Source organism: Symphodus melops (assembly GCF_947650265.1).
Source record: "Symphodus melops genome assembly, chromosome: 21".
In the NCBI taxonomy this organism is placed as follows: Eukaryota; Metazoa; Chordata; class Actinopteri; order Labriformes; family Labridae; genus Symphodus; species Symphodus melops.
Window position 1 is genome coordinate 9,440,664 of NC_136711.1, and position 20,618 is coordinate 9,461,281.

At 40.0% G+C, this 20,618-nt stretch overlaps 3 protein-coding genes across 11 annotated transcripts in view; all 3 read left to right on the forward strand.

The window, feature by feature from the left end:
* The window catches only part of LOC306817423 (retinol dehydrogenase 13-like), a 35,378-nt gene extending 27,813 nt beyond the window's left edge, over nucleotides 1-7,565 (forward strand). For 2 of the 5 annotated variants that reach the window (XM_079334255.1, XM_079334256.1), the window contains exons 2-7: nucleotides 4,544-4,662; nucleotides 4,778-4,933; nucleotides 5,017-5,121; nucleotides 5,229-5,441; nucleotides 5,568-5,669; nucleotides 6,720-7,550. In XM_079334255.1, coding sequence (XP_079190381.1) covers nucleotides 4,792-4,933; nucleotides 5,017-5,121; nucleotides 5,229-5,441; nucleotides 5,568-5,669; nucleotides 6,720-7,042 — 885 coding nt within the window. In that variant the 5' untranslated portion in view covers nucleotides 4,544-4,662; nucleotides 4,778-4,791 and the 3' untranslated portion in view covers nucleotides 7,043-7,550. Of the gene's footprint in view, nucleotides 1-2,963; nucleotides 3,176-4,543; nucleotides 4,663-4,777; nucleotides 4,934-5,016; nucleotides 5,122-5,228; nucleotides 5,442-5,567; nucleotides 5,670-6,719 lie in introns of those variants that run through there. The other 3 variants (XM_079334253.1, XM_079334254.1, XM_079334252.1) reach the window with 3 other exon arrangements.
* Nucleotides 7,566-8,744: 1,179 nt separating this feature from the next.
* decr2 (2,4-dienoyl CoA reductase 2, peroxisomal) lies at nucleotides 8,745-14,285 on the forward strand. Of its 3 annotated transcripts, none has more exons than XM_079372099.1 (10): nucleotides 8,745-8,979; nucleotides 9,437-9,574; nucleotides 9,654-9,722; nucleotides 10,199-10,250; nucleotides 10,360-10,495; nucleotides 11,350-11,474; nucleotides 11,748-11,841; nucleotides 11,924-12,028; nucleotides 13,441-13,690; nucleotides 13,813-14,285. In XM_079372099.1, exons 2-9 carry the CDS (start codon nucleotides 9,474-9,476, stop codon nucleotides 13,656-13,658), a joined length of 900 nt encoding a protein of 299 aa, XP_079228225.1. In that variant the 5' UTR covers nucleotides 8,745-8,979; nucleotides 9,437-9,473; the 3' UTR covers nucleotides 13,659-13,690; nucleotides 13,813-14,285. The 3 variants fall into 3 exon arrangements, with proteins under 3 accessions (XP_079228225.1, XP_079228223.1, XP_079228224.1); XM_079372097.1 differs by having other exon boundaries at nucleotides 13,441-13,629; XM_079372098.1 differs by having other exon boundaries at nucleotides 8,746-8,979; nucleotides 9,473-9,574; nucleotides 13,441-13,629.
* Nucleotides 14,286-14,785: 500 nt separating this feature from the next.
* rab11fip3 (RAB11 family interacting protein 3 (class II)) overlaps nucleotides 14,786-20,618 on the forward strand; it is a 28,896-nt gene continuing 23,063 nt past the window's right edge. The window contains exon 1 of one of the 3 annotated variants that reach the window (XM_079372092.1): nucleotides 14,786-17,682. In XM_079372092.1, coding sequence (XP_079228218.1) covers nucleotides 16,132-17,682 — 1,551 coding nt within the window. In that variant the 5' untranslated portion in view covers nucleotides 14,786-16,131. The remainder of the gene's footprint in view (nucleotides 17,683-20,618) is intronic. The other 2 variants (XM_079372093.1, XM_079372094.1) reach the window with 2 other exon arrangements.

Here is a 20,618-nt window from a genome sequence, read left to right on the forward strand (position 1 = left end):
TGGGAGGCATTGATCTTTCTGACATGCTGGTGCACTTGTACAAGACTCCAGCCAAGTCAAGGCGATGGTACATTCCTCTGTTTGGTTACATCCTTGACCTGTGCATCTCAAATTCCAGGCTGGTCTACAAGAGGGACTGTGGCCTACTGAAAGAGAAGCTGATCCCTCTCAAAAGGTTTCGACTGGCAGTTGTGCACAGTTTGAAGCAAGTCAACAAGCCTGCATCCAAAGTTGGCCGACCATCTACCTCCTCCCCACCACACGAGCCATCTCAGAAGAAACGCTACTGCCCAAGACCCTCACAATCACAACCAGATGTGCGGTATGACAACTGTGGGCATTTGCCACTTCACTGTGACAAGCGGGGACGGTGCAACCTCTGTCCAGGTGGAAGTGCCAGAAATCCATGGTTTTCCTGTGTTTGAATGCAAACCAGCAATGCTTCGTAGCATACCACCAGAAATGAATGGATCCAAAAACATTTGTGCAGTTGCACCACCAGATAGCTGAGCAATTTTGATTTATTTCTACTGTTGTCTACAGTTTATTTTATTTTTTCTACATTTTCTGTATTTGTCAATGTATTTTGATACATTGGCTGTTTTAAGTTATTCAATTTTGAAAGTATATTATAATTTTCAGTTGTATATGTAGTCATGTTCATAGAAAGAGTCATCTATGCATAGAAATATCTTTTATTTCAGTTAAATGCATAAAAATCTATGCAGATTATTGAAAATGCACGTTTACCATGAAGCGACATCTCAACCGTTTGGTAGAGGTCAATATTTCAAAAACTATGGGGTCTGTTAAAAAAATTTTTTTTGATTGTTGTTATTAGTGCCCCAAGGAAATAGAAAATATAAAGAAAAAATTTTTTCATTGCTTTTTTCTTGGTGAGGACTTTAAAGGGTTAAAGAGCCTGTGTGCTGCCTAATTTGGGGGTAGAGTGGTAGTCAGCCATCTTAATCGGAATGTTGGGGGTTTGGTCCCCAATTCCTGCAGCCACATCAAGTGTTGTTGGTTTAGACTGAACACCGAATTGGGAATTTGAATGAATGGATTAAAAGCATCAGCCTCTGCAATCAGTGTGTGAAAGTGGTGTAAGTGTAACCTGCAACGTCAAAAAGTGATTTGAGTGGTCAGAAGACTAGAAAAGTCCTTTTACTATTTGTTGTTCTGATGTTTTTATGCTGCATGTGTCTTTGTTTATGATCACAATGATCTGATACTTCTCTTGGTTTAATTCTTTTTTTATATTGTTTTCTGTAAATCGCTTTGGTAAATAATAATTATTGTTTTTATGACGCTGCATGACTTTGCTTGCATTGGACTAATGTTAATTGCATCCTCATCATCACCTCTTTGAGATATCCAGGTGTTAAGTTAAGCAGATAGGAAGTTACTTTCGCCCGGTTTGACACAATAGCAGAGTTGTGATTAATCATAGTGAAGGTCGAGCGCTTCAGGCTGACAGCAGAGAGCGCTCGGGGTCAAACACACCAGACACACACACAGACACACACATGCACACACAAACACGCACAAGCACACCTCATGAGCTGAGAACAAATAGAGCAGGTCTGCATCCAATGCTTCTCCTCCTCCTCTCTCTGTGTTCTGACACCATGTTCACGTCCTAGTTTTTACTTTTTATGTGTCACCTAAAGTTTTCAGAGCTTGTTGAAAGGGGGAGGTGGCCTTGTTTTCACACTGTTCTCAAATTCATCTTCATGCAGAGTTTACTTTGTTACTTTGTGTCCTGGATGTGCTACAAACTGCAATAGAGGGTATTTACACAGGACCCAAGCGGAGAGGGGACTAAAGTTTGTTCATACATAATTTGTGGACAACAATAAGATGTGTATGTTTTTCAGCTTGTTATTTATAAACCAGTTTGCCATGAACTAAATTCTACAAAAAAAATCCTTGACTCTGTTTTCCTTTTACCAATTAACCCCCATGGGCAGCTATAAAAACATGCTCATAAACTCCTGCTCAAACGTTTGTTGTAGAGGAGTTCATCTTAAAGGAGACATATTATGAACAATCCACTTTTACAGTGTTTTGAATATTTGTTTGGGTAACCTGAGTGTCTATTGACCCACAAAATTTGAAATAAATCCATCCAGTCCTTTGTTCGTGCTCTGCATAAGTCTTACCACAAAGAGAAAAGTGCTCCGTTTGTGACATCACAAGTTCGATTCTGGCAGGAAAATACCCCTGGTATCTCCACCCATGGACTCCACCTCCAGCTTAGAGTAAACTTTTGCACAGGTCTGCCATCTTTATTGTCTCTACAGAGGACTGATGTCTACTGGGAAAACTCTGAGGGGTCCCATTGCATTTAAAGCACATACACACCAAAACAGAGCTCTACAGGGTCACAAACCTCCTCTGGTGCTTGATTCATGTTATATTTTGACCAAAGCATGGCACAGGTGTTTCATTTAGAGCACAGAGTACTGTTTGAAAAGGTCAACAAGGGAGATAATGTGTCCTCTTTAAAGAAAAGGATAGAGAGAGAAGACGTCCTGTAATGCCCATGTTAATTATGACCAAGTATATTAGTGGTGTTGTCTTTGAAAACTTTCTTTGAAAACCATCAACTGCTTGTCTTTTCAATCTTGATCTTCTTAAATATGGTGCAGAAAAACGCAATACAACGAAGATAACGCAACATTTGCTCTAAATAGCAGATATTTCATGGAGCATGGTAATATTTAGGCACACTATTTAGGCACACTATGCACAGTTTATCCTGCATCTACCTGACTCACCAAAGCAAGTCCTCTCTGTAACCTAATCTCTTTCTTGGTTGATCTTTTCATAAATGTAGTATAACAGTCATTTTGCTTAAGACTTAAGACTTTTTAATATACAGTATTTTGTACTGCTTGTCACAATAGCGGGACTGCATTTCCCAGACATCCACAGAGTTTTTGCTGCCTCCGGTTGGTTACTGGCAATTGATGACGTCATATATATGCGCGCATAACCTTGTGCTGAGGCCGTGTTGTGCTGCGGTGGAAACTGTGTTTAAACCATAGACTGACATTATTCAGGTTTAAACAGCAGTTTGTGTCGGTCACTGCGATTATTGTGGAATAATGAGCAGATATATTTTACCAGTTTCTGTATTCGGAACAGTGTTGGGAAGCGCTGTTCTTCTGAAGTGAGTGACATAATGCACGTTTCTATCAGTAAACCTGAATGTATTGATACAAAATGTGCAATTAATTTCAGATCAAAATATTTGATGCAGTAGGCTATATAAAATACTTGATATCTCTACGGTGTCAAGCTGATAGAATTAATTTGTATCATGAAACCTGTCACAGAGGTGTTTTATAAACCTGTTTCCACCATACACTAGAAAATAGCACTAGATACTAAAACATGTCGGCTACTAGCAGTTGCAACTTAGTCCTGTTTTTAAATGATAATTATTATCACACTTATAATACGTGGTTCGATACCATGCTCTTTATTTGCCACCTATATCGAAATAAAGGACAAAAAATATTTCTGCACTGAATGAACCACAACATACAGTCTTATTATTCTTGAATATCCATTTTCCTCCAGTCTGTTTGGTTCTTTGATTTAATAAATTAATGTATTGCATTTAAGTGGGATACAAACTGAACTACAGAATCAAGAATCGGAGCCTAAATGCTCATCATGGTGACAATGTGGGCTGCATGCAATGTTATAAGTTTATACTGTGTGTGAACACTGTTCATGGTTAATTGATTTAAAGGTACGTGGAAGGAACAGTTTCTTTACTCATCATATTTAGAGATTGATAGTTCCTATTTATAGTAACTCATGAAGTTAGGTGTTTGAATACTGACATTAATCATTCACATGGATTAGTTAGATGCATAAAATGTAGTTACTGAATGTAAAACTACATCAATGGTAATTGAAACTCTTTAAGTTGCTTTGATTAAGGGAGCGAAGGAATAATTGAACTTATAGTTCATACAGGCAGAGAGTGCATCCACAGTCTTTTGACCCCTCTCTCACTCTCTCTCTTTCTTTTTTGTCTAACTTTGGAATATATTGAATTGCTTTATATCTACTTTTTGTTTATTTTTGTCCAAGTAAACAGTTACACTTTATTGAGTAATCGTGTACTTTTTGACATCGAGTATGGTTGAGGGTTAATTGCTAGAGCCATTTGCTTCAGTGGAAACTTACATCGAGGTCAGAACACAAGGTTTGTCTCTCTCTTGATTGAACATTTAAGAGGACACGCTTTAAAGCCACTCCACGACCATAGTCCCTACCAAAAAATGATATCACAAATGTTAGTGGTTGGATCTAATCTAAGAAATTAAAGCCCATCTCTATCAGTGGATATTTTGAATTTAGGGCTGAACATAATGCTTTTACATATTACCCTGTAACACCCAGCTCAGCATCCTCCTTAAGATATGCTCCTGGTACATTAATTGCTGAACTAAGTTTTAAGGAGTGTTGTACTTCAAGTGTGTAAGCAAATATGTAAATAACCTTGTTTTGATGCTTCTTATAGGAACCATGTTACTGGAGGCCGTTGTCCTAGTAAAGCTACCATTACTGGAAAGACTGTTGTTATAACCGGGGCAAACACAGGCATTGGGAAAGAAACTGCCCGAGAACTGGCACGAAGAGGTGTGAAAGATTTCTGATGTCCCTCTGATTTGGTGTAAAAGACAAAATATAAACACCTCCACCTGTTATTCTGCTCTGCAAAAGCAAACTCCTTCTTCCCTTCTTACATCGTCAGGGGGGCGGATCATTATGGGATGTCGAGACATGGAGAAGTGTGAAGCAGCTGCGAAGGAAATACGAGGAAAGACACTGAATCCTCACGTCTACGCGTGTCAGCTCGACCTGGCGTCCATGAAGTCCATACGAGAGTTTGCAGAAAGAATCAAACAAGGTGCGAGGTACTTTCAAGTTTTATTCTTAATGTAGGAAAATGAAGCGCACAGGAGAACTGTTCTTTTCTTTCTTGTCTTGTAGAAGAGAAGCATGTGGATGTTCTGATAAACAACGCAGGGGTAATGAGATGTCCAGCATGGAAGACAGAAGATGGCTTTGACATGCAGTTTGGAGTGAACCACTTAGGTGAAAAAAAATGTTGCAACTTTCTGTAGATTCTCTCTGTGAGAAAAATGTATGAATAAACTCACACTGAACTCAATCACTACCTGGTTCTTCCTCTCTTTCTCCAGGCCACTTCTTGTTGACAAACCTCCTGTTGGATAAGTTGAAAGAGTCCGCCCCCAGCAGAGTGATCAACCTGGCCTCGCTCGCCCACATTGTTGGAAAGATCGACTTCGAGGACTTGAACTGGGAGAAGAAGAAGTTTGATACCAAGCAGGCGTACTGTCAGAGCAAGCTTGCCAATGTTCTGTTCACCAGGGAGCTCGCCAGGCGATTACAAGGCAAGTCTTCTGGCCGCTGAATATGTGGGCATGTGTGGGAGGGAGTACGCCCTATGTTCTAGTTTGTCATTGGCTATTGGGTATGTATTTTTTGAACAATGGTTTGTGTTTGTGTGTGTGTAACAGGCACAGGAGTCACAGTAAACGCTGCACACCCAGGCGTTGTTGCCACAGAGCTGGGGAGGCACACAGGTCTGCACCAATCACAGTTCTCCAGCTCGGTGCTCAGTGAGTATCCCAAAACAGTTATTCTGAATTTAGCGAAATCAATAAACGCTTACCTAATGCATGTGCTAATATTAGCTGAGCAGAAGCTGCAGCAATTATAAATATTTCAACTATCTAATTCTGCCCTTTGCTTTAAACTTCTCGTGTTTTTTTTTGTCAAAAGAACTCAATGAAGACAGATTTCTCCTATGTGGCTTTCATACTGTCAGCCAGCACATTGTTATTGTTAGATTTATATAATGATGCACAATGAGGAGCGGAATTCTCCTTTTGAAGTGGGTGAGGTGATAATTCTTAACTATTCCATTTACTGTTGAATGGTTTCATCCATAATAATACATTTGTATCTAGTGAATTAAACAGGTGCACATTTTCCTCTGAATCTTTGTGAATTGAAGGTACAAAGTAGCATGCAATTGATATACTTGGGAAAATACGAGTTTCACATTGCATCACTGGATTCGTTTCATGGGTTCAACCAACATAGCAGCTTGTTACACTTTAAATACAGTTGATACAAAATCACAAAAAGTGTCACAAATGTTTCCCCACACAGTTATAATGATCTTAATTAACCAAACATCCTATAAAAAAAGACATAATTAATAATAATTATAGCTATGTTACAGTTAGATTCAAACCTCTGAAATGTGAAATCACAGTCGTCTGCTTCAGTCATTGTCTGTGCTGAAACAGCTTCTCAGAAATGATTGTAGTTTTTATTTTTATTCTGAAATGATTTTTTTTTAATGACATGAACCCATGGGTAATAAAACGCCTGCACTGCGGAGAGAGCTCACTGTTTATAATTGAGATCATCCAGAGTCAATGAAGGAGATAATACAAATGTGCAACATGTGTCTGAAGTTGAAATAAACAAATGCATTTGATGCTCCCCAGTGGAAGTGTGTCCTTTTATTCTTAACTAAACAAAACAACATGAAAACAGGAAACATTTGGATCGGTAGTTAACACAGGGGAATACAAAAAATGCTTTTATTCTGATACCAGCTAATCTGTTTCTCCACTAACCCCCCCCCCCCCCGACAGGCCCCTTTTTCTCCATGTTGGTGAAGAGCCCAGAGATGGGGGCTCAGCCCATCGTCTACCTCGCTGTGTCTGAGGAAATGGCGGGGGTGACGGGGGGGTACTATGATGTAATGACAGAGAAGGAGCCAGCGCCCCAGGCCCTGGATGAGGAGGCGGCTCGGAGGCTGTGGGAGGTCAGCAGCAGGCTGGTTGGTCTGGAGGATGAGGTAGAGTCGGCCAAGCCAAACCCCTCAGCAGAAATCCAAAGCAAAGCTTCACAGGCAGATCAAGTGCAGACTCAAGGACAGAGTGCAGGGGCAGCTGTCAGAGCTGCAGGGCTGTAGGTCTGCTCCGGCCTCTGGACCAGCGGAGGATAAAATGGACTTGATGGCACGAGCTGTGCAGTTAATGGAACAGTCTTTTATACAAGTCTTAAGGTTCCTGCATCAGGACATTTGGTTTAAAAAAAACAAGAAAAGGAAAAGGCCTTGGCAACGGACCCTGAGCTTCTTTTTTTCAGAAAAGACTCCTCTATGATAGAAGATCTCTTTTGTGCCTGTACAAATGAAAACTCGAATTCACAAACAATTCCGTCTTACTCACATCAGTGCACTCAGGGATTTTGCTGCCAGAGCCGTACTTAGTCTGCTGTAGCATGATGATGACGGTCCTATTATGTGTGTTTATTTTTTCAAACACAAAACACGATGTGGAATGCTTTTGAGAACAGAAATGTGTTTAGCTGTGTGCTGGAGGGATTCAGGGCTTAAACCTGAAAGAATGTCTCAAAACATTTGATCTGTAATAAAAGACATACAAATTAAAGAAAAAAGCCTATTTGAACTTTTTGATCAAACAAATCATAATTTCACTATCGTCTCGCAGTTTGCACCTGAATGTATTTTTATTACAGCTGGAATAGTTGAGCTCTAGAATTACATTAGCAGAAATATGAATAAATGGTCACTCATAAAAACATGTTTATAAAAGAGAAAAATATCTTAATGCAGCTTTAGAGGGACTGAAGTGAAATTAGTGATGTGGATTCTAGCTGAAAACGCTGACATGTAGCGCCACCTGGCTGCAAGCTACTCAAATGAAATCACACTAAGGTAGGTTTATATCTTTTCCGATTTTCTTTTACAAAGCATGTGTACAGCTACCTTTATTATACACGTGTTATTTTTGAGATTTTGTCATGGGTTTTTTATTTTAAATGCAGAAGCCACTGATTATGTCCTTTTAACCTGGAATTGCTTTAATACCATCATGTTTTTATTTTTATGTCATTTATATTAAAAACGTTTGTTATTATTGCTTTTTTTCTGCTGGACAGAAACTCACTTAATTTACACCTTTTTATCATACAATTAGACACACAAACTTTTATACATATTAAATGTCATTGTTTATTATGTATAGGCATTGTAAGAAAGTAGAAAACATTTCAAACGATTATCGGAGAAGAGAAAGGAGTGGAGCAGAACACTTTTAGAGGTGGCCTTTAGTCACAGCAACAAGTTTATTTACAGTTTGAGCAATGTCGTGTGTACTTCTGTAACAGCTCTAGTTTATTCGTGCTTCTTGAAAAACAAATCAAATTACTAACGCTCTCATCTCACATTTCTGATCTTAGAACATTTACTGCGATGAGGATAAAATCCATTTGGGGTGTCCATTGCACAGAGCTTTCTCCAACCAAGTTAATCCCAAAGTATGGATCAATAAAGACCACTCTCTGCACTAATGGACCCTGATCTGCCTCAGCCTTGAAACTGTAAACCCTGGATTGTGTACATCAGTGTTGGTTTACAAGTGGAATCTCTTGCTAGAGCCATTTCTAGATCAGATAATTGGGTTTTAATTCTGCACACTAGACCTGAATCTCTCTCGAGAGCATGCTGCTTTCAGATAAACTTTCTTTTCAAAATTCTTTATTGCCCAAAGCAAATGTCTTGGTAGATCTAAAAGTTAACCGTGTTTTTACTCACTCACTCACAAATTGTGTCTAAAACAGACGAGATTATGTTTGGCCCCTGAATTGTTTGAGCTCTTGAACACACCCTGGGCGGACTTCATCCCCCATGATGCACTACCACATGCGAAAAGATAGTCCAAAGTACAAGTAGTTTTAACTGAGACAAGAAAATACGGATAGCTAAGGAGGATGAATAGTTAACCTATCGACAGACCGAGGGGAGAGATTCGTGTGCAGGTCGTGTTTCTTCAAAGAGGAGTCCTTTCAGCCAGAGCTACAAAACTAGCTTGTTTCTGTCTGCAGGTAATGCGACAACAGCCCAGTACTGAACGAAACTACTTTGTCCCAAAATGCAACTACAGTAAGCTTAACAACAGAAAACCCAGAGCTGTCAACCATACAGTGTCTTTAGTTAATGTGTCTGTTCTTGACTTGGTTTGACTTCAGTGTTAATGTTTAATTTTCAGCATGAGCCACACAGCAAAGTTGATTTAGTTATTGTCACTTCATATGAAGTCTGCAAAGTGTCACACTGTTTGACAGCATGTGCATGTGTGTTAAATGAAATATGTATAACTATACCGACGGTGACAAAAAGTCAGAAAAACAAACCTCGAGCTTAAAGGTTATATATATATATATATATATATATATGTATATATATAATCATTTAAATCCTTTTTTGATGCAGTTTCTTGATTTACAGATGTTTTTTGTTTTTTTTGGAATTGTGATTTTTTATTTTTTTGTGTCATTCCAGTGTTATTGCACCTTTTTGACAAACTTTATTTACCAGCATGGCCGAGCCGCAGAAAAAAGGAGAGATGCTGCCGGAAGATATTGGTTCAGATGACTGCCTCATTTCCTACACACACGTCTACAGTCCAGATTTACTGAAGTAGGCATGAAAACACTTTCTTTCCAATGTGATACCCTCGCACATTATTGTTTACTGGAAATGTTGATTTCTTTTTCAGAGGTCAGGTGGCTTTTATCACAGGTGGTGGATCTGGAATCGGACTCAGGATAGCTGAAATCTTTATGAGGTGGGAAGATTCCCTGCCACAGTTCCTGCAGAATAAAAGATGTAGTCTAATTTCACTCCTCTAACATCCACAGATATTATAAGATACGGCTATAAAAAAGAATACACTTGTAATATGTAAAACCAATGCTTTTTCAGGAGTATTACTTTTCACTTAAAGAGTAAAATGTGTAAGTCAGAATGAATGCGATGGTATGGTGCACTTTAAACTTTCTGCTTTTGTTATCTGTCGTTAACACTTTCAGTGGTTTTGCTTTCGTCACAAATCAGAAATCATTTAATAATCCACTCATGGCAGAAATAATTTGATCTTTTATTAAAACATCTAGAAGTGGTGTTTGTGTACATTTTTTAAATACCATTTTAACTTTCTTGTGACTCTCATGTTGTCTCCCTGTCAACCTTAATTTGGAAAGAATTAATAACATATATTCTCTAAATATTCTTTTCCACATTATTGTATTTCTTTTCTATCAGACATGGCTGTGACACAGTGATTGCAAGCAGGAACTTGGACAAGCTTAAAGAGGTTATTTATTTCACATCATTTCCCCCATCCCAGATAATCTATCTAATGTCATACCTACAGTATCTATATTATAATATGTTTGACTTATTGGATTTCATTGTCTTTCTAGGCAGCTAAAAAGCTGTCTGCTGCGACAGGGCGTCGCTGTCTTCCTCTGTGTATCGATGTGAGGCAGCCAGAGAGCATCACAACCGCTGTGGATGAGACACTGAAAGAGTTAGGCCGCATCGACATCCTCATTAACAGTATGTGTCCTGTTGAAAACAAGCCTTGAAAGGTCTGTCTTTCAGCTGGTTATTTCTAAACTGTGATGCGCTGGACAAGTCATCCTTAACTATTTTATAACACAATGCAACCTGTCAACAGGTGTAAATCTAAACACTGTCAGTCAAAAGTTTGGACACACGACAGTCACAGTATTATGAACAATACAGTTTAACACATATCATTATAATACAGCTACTGTAAGCTGTATATGGCATACCAACTGATAGAATGAATTTGTTTATTTTAACTATTTCCCACATTTTGGAATAGTAGATATTAAAACAATAAAAATTAAACTTTTAATTTATTTTTTGTTTTGGAAAGAAATGCATACGAAGGTATCAACTTTACTATTTTTATTTATATAGGAAACCTGTCATACATTTAAGCATTATCCTTTGGATGAAAATGTCTAAGAGATAATAACGTGCACTTCAATCAGGTGTGTCCAGTACTTTTGACTGGTAGTGTATGTACTGTACATACAGTAAATGTATGTAAAAATGGTGAATTAGCCCTTGTGTGCTTTAAAAAAAAAGCATGTGTGAATGGCTTTAGTTTAATTTTTAACTTTTCTGATACTGCATCTATTCTTATCTTTTATCTTTGCCCCCTCGTCCCTTTTTACAGACTGTTGCATCACTCCAAGATTAGTAATGAAGTTATCAAAACTGAGTGCACTTTTCTTTGCAAGATGCTTTGTGTTACATCACTGCTGAGGTTGCTGAATACATGTATGATTTAATAACACATTTTTAAAACATTCTGTAAAGCAGAGTACAAACATTTGGCCTTTGATCAAAATCATGGTGGATTATTTTGTTTTTGATAGATGCTGCTGGAAACTTCCTCTGCCCGGCCTCTGCTCTCTCCTTCAATGCTTTCAAGACTGTAATGGAGATAGACACTATGGGAACATTCAACACCAGTAAGGTGGTTTTTGAGAAATGGTTCCAGGTAGGTTTTATCTTCTATCAGTGTGAAACCTTTTTTTCCTCAGAGTTAAAGTAAGGAGCATTGTAAGAATGATGTTTATTATAGCATAGCACAGAAATGATGATATTTAGTTTGCAGACATAAATGTTAGCTATTTATCTTCTCTTCACTTCCCTCTAATCATCACAAGAAGACAGTGAAGATCACAACTTACACAATACCTTCACTGTGTCAAAACAGTTCTATGAGAAGCATTTTCTTATCGCTGTGATTTCAATGTGTTTTTGTGTGTAGAATCATGGTGGCAACATAGTCAATATATCTGCTACGCTTGGATACAAGGGACAGGGCCTCCAGGTGCATGCTGGCTCTGCTAAGGCTGCAAATGGTAAAGAGATTTTTAATGTGGTGCAATGATTAAAGAGAAAAGTGAGAACCTAATAAAACAACGTTGCTTCTGTTTTCCACAGATGCAATGACGAAACACCTTGCTGTGGAGTGGGGGCCCAGTGGAGTTCGAGTCAATACTCTGGCTCCAGGTCCTATCTCTGGCACTGAGGGTTTCCGTAGGCTGGGTAAGGTCTTGCGCCATATTGACAAACTGGTAAATAAGGTCTTTACATTTAAAACAAAGACTGTTGGAGAGCATTGTTGTTATCTTCTTTGTTGGGATGAACACTGTGAGCCCAGGGAGTTAAACGGGAGATAAAGGAAGCTGATTATTATAGCTCATTACTCTTTTAAATTATTAAATAGATGATGATGGTTTTTGAACTCACACCAGCCTCAAGGAGCCGTGCTTAGAAACCTGACCAAATAAAAAAATGTGCATCGACAAAATCCTCTACTATAAGCAAATAGTTTGCTATTTCACACATGGCAACAACATATTAAAACATAATTTATTTCATCAGACTCAAAGTTGTACAGAAACCCTTTAGAACTTCAAGGCTTTCTTTTAGAATGGGTAGTGTCTGTCGAGGAACTAAAAAGTATGTAACACATCTTTTCTACACACACATTTCCTTGATATTCTTCCATTCACATCACATTTTAAACTAAACGCTTGTCACATTCATCCATTAGCACCACTTTCACACACTGATGGCAGAGGCTACTATGTAAAATGTTCTCAAACAACTTTTGATTATAACGTTGAAAATGTTCGATAGTGGTAGTGAATGAATGTTAACCAAACATTTAAAAGGTAATGTAAAAAGTTTTGAACTAACTTTTGAATTATTCTATGAATGTTGTAAATATAGTTGAAGTGGTGAGTACAAGTAGCCCGAAGGCTCAGGTAATAAAACAAGAAAAAGAAGCTGTTTTTAAAAGTGTACCCACTGATTATAAATCCACAATGTTTATAATCTGTGCCCATGGATTTGCAGTCTTTAATCACTGTTTTGTAAACTGTGAGCACAGTTTCATAAACCGCATGTGCATATTGTATTTCTCTCTGCACAGTTTATTAAACTGTGTCCACTTATTGTAAAATACTCACAAATTTAAAGTCTGTTGGCGAGGATTGACGGGCAGCTTATTACTCAGTTTTACCTGCTCTGTAGAAATGTAAGCAAAAATGGGGTCGCCGGTGGCGCAGCGGCAGTGCGCGCGGTCCCATGTATTGAGGCTCAGTCCTCGCGTGGGCGGCCCGGGTTCGCGTCCGGCCTGTGGCTCATTTCCCGCATGTCTCTCTCTGATTTCCGACTGTCCACTTTCCTCGCTCTATAATAAAGGCCAAAAATAAAAAAAATCTTTAAAAAAAGAAATGTAAGCAAAAATAAGTACATCAAACAGTGATGTAGTCAACCTCAAATGTTGGATGAGCAGAAGAAATAGACAACAAAATTGAAACATTTTGCGGAACAGCAAAGTAAAAGCTTTGTATAAAAGATGACAGTTCAGTTTAAATGAGTTAATAGTTTAAATTCTAATCTGTAAGTAGTGGGCTGTTGAAGTTTTTGTGTTTCCTGTAATCCCTCAGGCGGTCCAAGAGGAGAGGCTGCAGGTGCGTTCCAGTCCATTCCTCTGCAGCGAGCGGGCAATAAGACAGAGATGGCTCACAGCGCCCTTTTCTTGGCCAGTAGAGCCTCCTCCTATGTGACCGGAGCCATCCTGGTTGCTGATGGCGGCTCATGGCTGACCTCAGCCAATGACGTCTCCATGCTGTTGGGTATTGCCTCCTCTAAATCTAAACTCTGAACAGGGGCTCTCCTGTCCTCCTCCTGACCAAGGTGTGTAGGAGGAGGTCAAGTTTGAGGTCCATTCTGATTTGTATTGTTAGACTTAAAGAGACTGTTTAAAAGACAGCTTTATACACCATATTTATTCACTTGTCTCTCCTGTTTTCTTCCAGGTTATTGGTCAGCTGAAAAGAAAATGGATAAGTAAATTCTGGATACAAAAGTATCTGAAGTAATAAAATTCTAGATGTACAGTTTATAAACACCTAACAACTTACTATATTATACCTTCCACACTCTTTCCAATGTATAAAGGCTAAATAAATTCAGGGATTATAGGTCACCCTTTAATTCTCTGTGTAATATCATGCATTTCATGTACAGTCCTGTTTATCATTTCATGTGATTGTCCAGTACCTCTCATTTATTGATACAAGTTTTGTATTAGAGTCATATTTGTCAGGTAATAATAAGTTTCTTGACTACTGTTTGCATTTAATAATTAAACTCATTTGTCTGTTCCTTGATCATTGAAGTGTACCTGTAGGAAATAGCAGGCATGTTTTATGAGAAAGGATACAAATGAGGATTAATATGGTGATTGCAAAAAAGGTGACAAATTAAATCACATTCCTTACGTTTTAAATGTCAGCTCGTTATCTCCTTTATGCTCTTATTGTTTGTCAAAAAAATATTGTTGCTTTTAATTATTTTAGGCTGAATCATATACATAAAACTATCTTTGGAGAGAGAGAGAGTCAAATTTGTTCCAAGGGAGAATAATTTAGCAAGTAATAGAAATGTACACTGTTAAACACACGAGGGCGCCACAACTTTATTTTTTAAACGATCTTTAGACTACTATTCAAATAAACCCCTATACACTGGAACTCTTAAACTATAAAGTCACATTGCATTACTCTTGTATTTTATATCAGCGATGGAATGTGACATATCTAGACTCTCTTAAGTGGTAAATGTTTTGTTGTCAATATATAAAGTAGTTCTGAAGTGTCAGTGAAAATGACAGGTTAAAGCTCCTGGCTGAACGTAATACCTAACCACATGCAGAAAATGTGTATGGGACATGCTATTGTGCAAATCATAAGGTACCAAGTTAATACCTGCTATGAAGCCAGTGATACTGCGGGGTGTTTTGTACGCTTGCGTGAAACGTCAGTGGTGTGTATGCGGCTGGAGGAGGAGGTGGAGGAGGAGGAGGATGGGACATTGCTGATGCTGATGCGAGAGCTTTCGGTGCCTGTGATCAACATCAATGGACTGACTGCCAAATGATGGAGCTTTTTTTGACACTATTCATCACCATTTTTCGTTTCACAATTAGTTCCGAAGAAGGATCGCAGGCACGGATGTGTTTTTCGAGGCGTTGATGTCGGAGGAGTTTGAAGAGGAAAAAGGACGCGTTTCGTCTCGTCACTCGGCTGGCCTGGCTTGTTAGTGACACAGGTGGATTGCCGCTGGGAAAAAACGACATCGAAATGCAGCTTCGTCTCGGGCTATCACATACGCGACATTTTTTAGTATTCACACCTCGGACCGTTTCAAATGAAAGCTAATATTTGATTCAACACAGTCGCGGGAGGTTGAAGCTGGGCTGTTTGGTGTGTAGGCTAGCTAATAGGCTAATTCCGTTAGCTCATCAGTTAGCAGCTCGCCTGGCACGGAAGGAGTGGGATGCTCGAAGGAGGAGTTAGCCGACCAAATCATTAGGACGGTTTGACAGCCGGTGTTATATTAGGTAAACCACAACATAATGAGGGGTACACTGTTAAAGCTACAGGTCTGATAACCACGTCGCTTTTTCGTTGCCATTTTCGGCATCTCACAAAATCAGCCTGCTATGGATGGGATAAGATAAAACGCTAAGAAAGCTAATGTTGACAAACACTCGCGACAAAACGCGTTAATTTGTTAGCAGCTTTAAGTGGAGTCATGTGCAGAAACGCTGCCAGCCGTTGAGCCGTTGTATTTCTCTTATATATCGAAGCTTTCAGGCCGAGCTGAAGGATGTCTATGGTGGATTTACTGAAGCTGACAGATTGGGCTACAGCGCAGAGTGGACGTACCTTGACACAAATAGTGAGTGAAAACACATTTAAATCAGTACGAGATCCAGCTAATGTAGGAGATCAATATGCATTATGAGTTAAGGTAACGTATTTTGTCGCGGTGTGGAAGACAACCACTGAAGTAAAAATGACAAAAGCTGTTTAAAACCCCCATTTCCTGTCCGGTTAATCTTCAAAACCACCACAGTTATTTAGTTTCTAACATGGTGTTTGAAATGAGTAAACTAGCACTCATCTTTTAAATTTCCCTGGTCGAAAATGCATAATTTCAAGACTTCGACAAGGACACACGGTGCCAATTAAAATATGGCATTGCAATCAAACATCTGTATCTTGACGACAGCCGTGAGATAAAACGTCACCAGCTTTCCTCAAGTGCGTAAAGTTTCGTAGCAAATTTAAATGGAGCCAACAGTTGTCTCTGGCCCTTTGGGGCACACACAGTGGGAGTCAGATCAGCCATTTCCTCTCGGATTTAACACCCTGGACGATTCAGACAATGGAGGTGTGCTCTGCCCAAACGACAGTGGCCAGACAAGTTTAGATTTCAGGAACGGGGACCAGGATCAAATGTCCTCTCACAGTGAAGAAGGGAAGCCTCCAAAATTGGACAAACTTATAAACATCTCTGATTTTTCTTGTGGAAATTTTCATTTTGAGGGACACAAGTCAGCTGTGTCTCAAGCATCCTTCCTTAGCACTCAGCTCGATGGATTTTCCTTTCAAGAAACAACTGATGGACCAAGTGAAACTTTGAAATGGTTGTTTTCTCCCCAACTCACTGATATTGTTCGAGAAAACTCTGTCAGCGAGGAACTCGGTCTAACACAGGAGGATCCAGTCTCTCCGTCAAAGACTTCGGAAACAAACACAGGTGATACTTTTTTGTTGGTAGACCTCCTCTCAAATGAACTCTCATATCTTACCCCGGAGTCCTCCGGTGAGTTGAACGCACAGGGTGTCAGTGAGGAGCTTGTAGACCTGTCACCAGAGGAGCAGGCAGGTCCCCCTCCCTCGCAGAGCAGGGAGACTTTGTCACCTGAAACTGGAGACAAAGGTTTATGCCCCGATCAAGTGACTGATCTGCCTATTACCTGTAGCACTACTCTTCAAGGTTTACCTGAGAGCTGCGTCCCGCATAACAACGTCAGCGCACCACTGGAGTCTTTACACGGATCTGTGCCTTTGTTGGATTTAGAGGTGCCAGAATGTGAAGGAAGTCTGAGTCTGTGGCCGGTTGGCCCCCCCTCTGTTATCTGCACAGATGAGCCTTTAAGTATATCACCAGAGGATTCACAGGTGGAACATGAAGGAGCTGCTGAAATTATCGATCTAACTTCACAACAACAAAGGGAGAATGACTCATTTGCTCTGGGTTTGTCACCGGAAGGTTCATCAGTGACTGTGCCTCAGGCTGAAGATGCTTTCACACGCGGTGAGTTCACCAGTGAGAGTTTGTCTGTGGAAACTGAGTGTAAGGATCTGATTGAAGACACAGTTTGCTCTCAGGGGAACGAGACAATGGCTTTGGATCCGTGCTTGACTGTCGACGAGGTCCACAATGAGGAAACTTGGGACTTGAATCCGCTGGATGGCTTACAGGACGACGGCGATCCCGATCCGACACCAGAACAGAGGGAAGAGGAGCGGCTGACGGACACGAACCAGCCGGAAGGACCACACTGTCACAATGTGGCTTCTTTTGGCTTTTCAGTTAAGGACTTGCACTCTTCTTCTCGGGAGAGGGGGTGGACTAGTAAGCAAACGGAGGAGACGATTTCCCTCTCTAAGATGGTGGGAGATGACTCACTGCCGATGGTCTCAGCTGTGAACTCGAGGGAGGAACAGGTCTCTCCGCTAAAAGCCGTGTTCGACGCTTTGGACCAAGATGGAGATGGCTTTGTTCGAATTGAGGAGTTTATGGAGTTTGCTGCTGCGTATGGAGCCGATCAGGTGAGACCTCTTATTGTTCTTTTTATTGCCTTGGTCTGATCTTGCAGCCACTTGGTAATGCACGCTGAGTAAAGTTCTGTGTAAAACTATATAAAGCTCCATAAATGTAAATGATTTATTATTGATTTTCTACTGAACCTCTGAGGGTTCTGTGCAAAAAGCCTGCATAATTCAATCAGCTGGCTGACTTCACTTTGCTATCCCAATTTCCACTTGTTAAAAAGGTCTCATTTGGACACATTACTTTTAAAGCAATGTGAGTGTTTTTAGCTGCTAGCTCTAATGTGCTCCCTACCATTGGGTATGGTAGATTTGGCTTACACCACAACATCTTTAAACAGTGCCTGGATTAGTCTGTCATCTACATTCTGTAAGTGTGCTAGAGCTGGGATTTAGAGATAAGTCCGGCTAACCATATTGGCTGTAATGAATTCCATCAGGCCTGGCAGTCCTCCATATGTCAAATGACAAAACACCCATCTCCATCATTTGCATATCCCGTGGTTTAGGGATAATCTCCTGTGAAATGGCTGATGCGTCTGTCTCACTCCACCCATCACCATCACCCATTTGTTGCATATGGTGTTGCGCTACAGGCTTGGCACATTGTTGCAAAAAGATATCCAACTGCGAGCAAGAAATTGAATAAATACAACGGCTCATAAAGATTTAGGTGACTTCAATTGATCACAGTTTACTTGATGGGCTTGTGAAGCTTATTGAGCTGAAGAGAAAATATTCTCTACTTTATGAGTTTATTGGAATTTGTCTTTTTTTTTTTTTTTTTTTTTTTATAAACCCCGGTCGAGGTTATCTTTTGAGTGTCGTTCTGACGTTTTAGGTTTTTGGTTTCTTCTTCGTTTTGGTCTAAAAAAAAAACGTTTGAGTGGAAATGACATCACTTTCTTTTCCTGTCTACGTCTGTACGCCTTCCCCGCCTAAAGTTGACAACACTCTAACTGAGCTTCAAGTGGCCACACCGTTCGCAAATAACCATAAGAGGGTGGATACAACAAACCGAGATGTAACCCAACAGGAACATTAACAGTCAAGTGGGCCCAAATGACAATGCATTAGATATGTTTTCTACTCATTTACTGGCCTCTTCTTCAAACCCATCTTTATACATCTCGTGTCATTTAGTTGATCAAGTTTGACATATTTCCCAGTTTGACAGAAACTCTTTTTGTTGCACTTTTAAACTTTGGGTTCAGGGTGAGAATGGGAACTTGTTGGTGCTCAGCACTCACGCCGAGTGATGCAGCCTCACTAATGCTGTTTAATCCCTTCGCTCCCAGTTCAAAGCGCCTCTATTGCCCCCAATCTGTCCTCTGTCTGCCCATTAGTATCTGTGGATCCCCAGGCAGGGAACAGTGAAGGATTAGGAGTCAAATGTATTTTCCTGAGTCAGAGGGACTCCATGGATTTGGGGGGCCTTCCACTAAATGGCCCTGGACTGTTGTGTTTAAGGACAGAGAGGGCGAAATGTTACAACATCAAGTCTAATTTGAATCTTCTTTTCACCCGTTGTTGTGTTAGGCAGGGCTAAAGGTGAAACACTAACATGACACTGGGAGTTAATTTATTTAATAGGTGTGGTCTGCTCTAATGTTGTTCTGTCCTCTTTGGTATCTGGTGGAGTGCTCCTCTTACACCTTTTAAGTGTTTCTTTTTGGATGTCTGAATCTTCCAGGTTTTCGTTGGACTTCTTTCTTTAGTTGTGCAGATTTCATCGTTTTCTTTTTGTTCAGCCTTTGAATATCTTGTTTCCAGGAGCTCTTTTGTGCCTTTACAGGAAACTCCTCTAAGATTACCCTTTTTTAAAATGTTTATTGTGATCAGAGAGACAGATTGAGACCGAAGCTTCACATTTACACCAGGTAAGCAGGCGACAGACGGGCGTATCTTCAGAATTTGGAGAATGTCACATAATGGATTTAACTTTTCAGTGGGTTTGCATTCATGAGCTAAACTCAAGGATCTGTGGGAAAGTCAGGGCTGCTGCAACAAGGTCTGCAGGCCGCTTTATGAGTGCTGATTGTCTCTTGGCCGAGGTAGCAAATGGCTCACTCTTCTCGTATCAGATTGAAATGTGTGTGCTTTTTGTATTTGAATAAGCTTTGCCCTGATATGTCCTTGTGTTTCTGGAGATAAAAGTGGTTTGAATAACCTGCATGCCTGGGCAGCTCAGATTAGTGATATTTCACTGTGAGCTACGTTGGTAACACAAGTATTTAATTGGGTGGTTAAACAGAATGAGCTATTAGGTCAGACTAATTGACACTTCCATAAATAACACTACGGTTTGGTTTTCTTTGCTTTTAAATATTATTCTCAAGCCTGTGAGAAAAGCCATTTTTCAGTGGGATTTTGTTGGTTGTTTGAATTAGTGGGCTGCAAGCAGGCCGAGCATGGTGTGTATTATCCTGAACCAGTCATCAAAACTCCTGGCGACCTGTCAAGAGACAGCAGGAAGGTATTCATGAGGTATTTGCATGCATGATCAGTCGGAGCCGGTATGCTTAGCTGTACGCTTAGCATGCAAATGTTGCTTCCAGAATGTTTCCAGGATATGATAGCAACAGTGTACACACAAGGTGTGTGTGTGTGTGTGTGTGTGTGTGTGTGTGTGTGTGTGTGTGTGTGTGTGTGTGTGTGTGTGTGTGTGTGTGTGTGTGTGTGTGTGTGTGTGTGTGTGTGTGTGTGTGTGTGTGTGTGTGTGTGTGTGTGTGTGTGTGTGTGTGTGTGTGTGTGTGTGTGTGTGTGTGTGTGTGGCCTTATTCTGTAATGTCTGATGACATTTAATGTAGAATTGAATTGCAGAAAACATTTTTGGACTTCTTTTAAAGGGCAAACATGTTCAGTCATTTAGAGTTAAATCAACGATGGCTGGCTTTGCATCGTAATTAAAGCGCTGCCACTACCATTTCTATAAG